The sequence below is a fragment of the Corvus brachyrhynchos genome, unplaced genomic scaffold (assembly GCF_000691975.1).
Source record: "Corvus brachyrhynchos isolate BGI_N302 unplaced genomic scaffold, ASM69197v1 scaffold395, whole genome shotgun sequence".
NCBI lineage: Eukaryota > Metazoa > Chordata > Aves > Passeriformes > Corvidae > Corvus > Corvus brachyrhynchos.
Genome location: NW_008238340.1, coordinates 1,128,269 through 1,132,542, shown reverse-complemented (window position 1 = coordinate 1,132,542; position 4,274 = coordinate 1,128,269). Strand labels below are relative to the sequence as shown.

The following is a 4,274-nucleotide window of genomic DNA, read 5'->3' as shown; positions in this document are numbered from 1 at the left end:
AGCAGGGTGAGGCTTCAAAGCTGCTCCTCCAAAGGAGGATCACAGAGCGAGGAAAAGGCACCGCGTGGACCGGCTCTGCATCGCTGTGCAGAGCCGATTCTGTGTGCATCCTGCCTTTGGGAATTCAGCTGCTCACCGCTCCAGCAGGATCTAGCTTTATCTAGGCAGCACCTTGGATTCTTCAAGAGCCAAAATAATAAAAATAATATTGGAACTTTTCAGTTGCTCTAGGTTTGATCTAAACTCCAACTTCCCTCTTAGTAAGTGGCTTGGGAAGAAACATAAAATGCGAATAGAGGAAAAGGACATTTTCCAGATCTACCTTTGCTAATGCAACCCTGTCCTGTGCTCTTCCTTCTTACCGAACTGCCCGAGTTTCTTCAGCAGAGGGAGCTCCAGGTTTTCGTTTGACCCCCTCGCCTTTCCCGAGGATTGCCCGGAGGAGCTGGGAGGGAGTTCCTGCTTCTGGAGACTTCCCCGGGCAGCAGCATCCACCTACCCACCTTCCCTGGGCACCTTTCCCTGGGCAGCAGAACGCACCCACCCTTGCCCGGGCACCTTCCCTGGACATCCCCACCCACCCTTGCCCGGGCAGCCCCACCCTACCTGGGCAGCCCCGTCCAGCACCAGCTCGAAGGATGCTCCCGCGGTGCCGAAGCTCAGGATGTCCCCCGGCCTCACCCTGACGGCCGCGTTTTGGACCTGGCAGCTGTTGACAAAGGTGCCGTGGGGGGAGTTGAAGTCCTGAAGGACGAAGCTGTTGTCTGAGGCGGAGAATTCCAGGGCTGCATGACGATCTGCCACACCTGCGGACTGGGAGCAGGCAAGGGACAGGCAGGGAACGCTGCTGGAGGTGGCTCCAGGTCTGTCCCTGCTTTGCCAAGCCCCTTTTCTGGTCGTCAATCCCAGCATAAACTGGTACCTCTGCACTTAGCGCGGAGGACTCCAGCACATCCTCCTCCCTCCCCTCCGTCCAAACCACGGCTCGTTTCAGGATGCTCAGCTGCCTCGGCCCTACCTGCAGGACGATGTCGGCCCCTCTGTGGCTCCCGATGGTCGCGGTGTAGGATTTCAGCTGGAAACACCCCGAACTCTTTGGAAAGGCTCGCCTTGCCCAGCCCCCTCACCTGCAAGGCTTGCACCAAAAACCCAACTTCTCATTCAGCAACCTCCCACCCAACACAACCTGAGCCACGAGCGGCTCAACCAACTCACACACTAGAATTGTACAAGATGACCCCAAAAGCGGCTCTGTCCCAGCTGGCAGTGTGGCTGCAGTAGCCTTGGAAACCTTGGCCATGCTGGAGCCTGCTGCTGCCTGCCTGGGTGAGTTTTTCCTCTTTGATTTGTTTAGGTTTTTTTTCCTTCCCCTTTTCCCAAGCAACTGGCCTGGCAGCAAAACACAGCTCTGCGCCGGCGTGGCCGCAGCGATCCTGTGCCAGCTGGGGACACACGTGGGAATGCGTATCACAAACCTCACAGGGGCCCTGCCACCTGCCAGGGCTGCCAAAGAACCTTTAGCCCTCATTTTGCTTATTTTTTATTTAATATCTCACACACACACAAATGGGTATGGCAACCTCAGGCAAGGGGATAAGCATCGCTGTCAGGTGGATGCTGTCAGCCACTGGTGCTTCTCCATCAATATCCCTTGGTCCTAGGCTGCCACATATCCTTTTACAGCAGAAAAAAAGGGAAGAAGCCACACTTGCCACCACCAAACCCCAGCTGGGCCTCACAAGTCCTGCAAGATTTCATCATGCTTCATTTTGAGGCACGAGCAGCAGATTTGGTAAAGTAGAGCTTCTGTGCAAATCTCTGCCAATTTGAAGCCATTCACTTTAGACCTGTCGCTCCCTGCCCTTGTGCAAAATCCCTCTCCAGCTCTCTTGGAGCCCCTTTAGGTACTGGAAGGTGCTCTAAGGTCTCCCCAGAGCCTTCTCTTCTCCAGGCTGAACTCATGGGTTGTGCTGGAATGAGAGTTACCTTCTGCAGATGCTGAAACACATGCAAACCTTGAACACATCCTGATCTCTCACCTGCCAATGTTTTCCCCTTGAACAAGCAGCCTGAGGTTGGGGTGAGATGAACCTGCTACAGGACATGCATGGAAGAGACAGCTGTGCTCTCCCCACTTTCTTCTCCATTGCCCTTGCCTTCAGGAATACCCATCCCCTCACAGTGCCACAGGGAAAAGCCATCCTAGGACAATGATGGTCATGGCTCTGGGAGCACCCACACTTCTCAGCACCCCACATCTCCCTCTGCCTCCCAAATACCACCAAAGGAAAAGCATGCAAGTAGCCAGAGATGCTCATTAGCCATTTGGACATTTTTGGCATGATTCCTGCATTACTCATAGCTTGTGTCACTGAGGTCACTGCACTTCACCACAGCTTTTCAGCTCTTTTCCTTCATGAGACAGGAGGAGATGTAGGAGAAGATGCTGCTTTTGCCAGTCTATTTCATTTGTTTTTTGACAAAGCTCAATAAAACTTTACCTTAGAACTGCTCAGACAAGAAACTTCACTTTAGTCATCCAGATTTTCTAGGACCACTGCTACAGCTGCATTTCTTCACCAAGGAGAGAGGACTTGATGCCCAGTGGGCTCTTAGGGGCACCTGTCCCTGGGACACAACCTCCAAGGAGCTGCACCACCTTTCCAACCCCTCAACAAGACCCACAAAAGGACTCCCCACCCCAAGTCTCTCAGTCTGGGGTATATTCTTATACTCTTTGATTCCTTCTCTTCAGTAGGCGAGTCCTTTAGTTAATGAGGTTATTTTGCCCATCTGAGATGATGCCTTGGGGCACAGCAAAGTAAAACTCCTGTGACATAACAAGAGAAATTAGGAGATGTAATAGGAAATAATAATTAACAAGAGAGACTGTTGTGTGGTTTTGGGCCAGCATCTCTTCTTTGTTTTGGTCACTTGGACTCTCCTCATACCTTACATCAACTACAGCACCAATCCAGCCTCTGCTGAATGGTCCCTAACACGGACATGGCTCAGCGGTGGACCTGGCAGTGCCAGGTGTTGGACTCGATGATCTTGGAAATCTGTTCCAACCTACAGGATTCCAGGATCACATGGACATCAGCCTCACACCAGCAAAGCCACCTCCACATCCCATCTCAGTCTGCCCAAGGGAGCCCGTGGCTGGATGTGCTGATTGCTTTGTAGCCGATGGCTTTGCTGGAAGCCCGGGAGGCAGCACAGGGCTGGGGTGCCCAGGGAGCAGCCTTACAGCAGCTGAGGCATCACAAACCTGGGGAAGGGCCCAAGTGCACAACGCACACACAACGCACACACACAGCGTACAAAACATTTATTCAGACCAGTCTGCCTGCACAGGACGCTCAGCAGTGCCTTCACCCCCGGCACCGGCGCACGCAGCTCCCAACCCCCTGGAGCCACCCACTTGCCTCGAATGGAGCACAAGACACAACAGGGAAAGCAACCAAAGCAAGAAATCCATCCTCTCCCTGAGGAGCAGGAGGCCCCTTTCAGCTGCTTCCCACCAGACCTTGGCAGGAGTCGGGGCTGGCTCTGGGCCACCAGCCCAGCCCAGTTGGGAGCCAGGGAAAGCCGTGGTGCTGCTCTGGCAACACGCTTCCCCTTCCTCAGAAAGAAAAGACACCCAAAAAAAGAAACATTTCACTTTTCCACTTGGAAAATCCTTCTGCAATATCAGTCTGATGGCTTGGAAAAGTCTTTCTGGAAGTGAGGGGGAGAGGAGGTGAGAAGATGCACTGGGTGGTCTCATATCAAACACCACAAGTGACACCTTTGGCACATCCAGCCTTCATTTACTTCACAGCAGCAGAACTTGTGGTGATCAGGTTTCTTTCCCCACAGCCTTTTGTAAAACCCAGTCCCAGGGAAAACATGTCCCATCCTTGTGCCACAGCACGTCCTCCACGTGGCAGCTTCCACGGAGCCCTGGCTGCTTCTGCACCCACACACCAAGCCCCTCTTGGCATGGTGGGTTTTAAAAAACCCTCAACCAAGCAGCATCACAGATTCCTCTTTTTTTTTTTTAAGGCATTTGCTGGCTCGCTGGCATTTTCTCCTGGATCTCCTCGTACTTGGGCGGAGGGGTGAGGGGCTCTATTGTGATAGGGACACTGCTGTTGCCCTGTGCCAGATTTAGCCTGATGTCCTTCAGGTGCAGCTTCTCTGATTTGATCCTGCGGACCTTGAGGGGCTTCAGGCGCTTGCTGAGGCGGGAGCTGTGCCGGCTGGGCTGCCTCTCCGGGCTGGGCTCTGTG

General features: G+C 53.5%; 1 protein-coding gene across 1 annotated transcript in view; it reads right to left on the bottom strand.

Moving 5' to 3' along the window:
- LOC108446896 overlaps window positions 1–2,172 on the bottom strand; it is a 5,679-nt gene extending 3,507 nt beyond the window's left edge. The window contains exons 1-2 of the mRNA XM_017735002.1: window positions 2,136–2,172; window positions 607–1,122 (exon numbers count right to left, since the gene is read on the bottom strand). Coding sequence (XP_017590491.1) covers window positions 607–1,122; window positions 2,136–2,172 — 553 coding nt within the window. The remainder of the gene's footprint in view (window positions 1–606; window positions 1,123–2,135) is intronic.
- Between the last annotated feature and the right edge of the window lie 2,102 nt (window positions 2,173–4,274).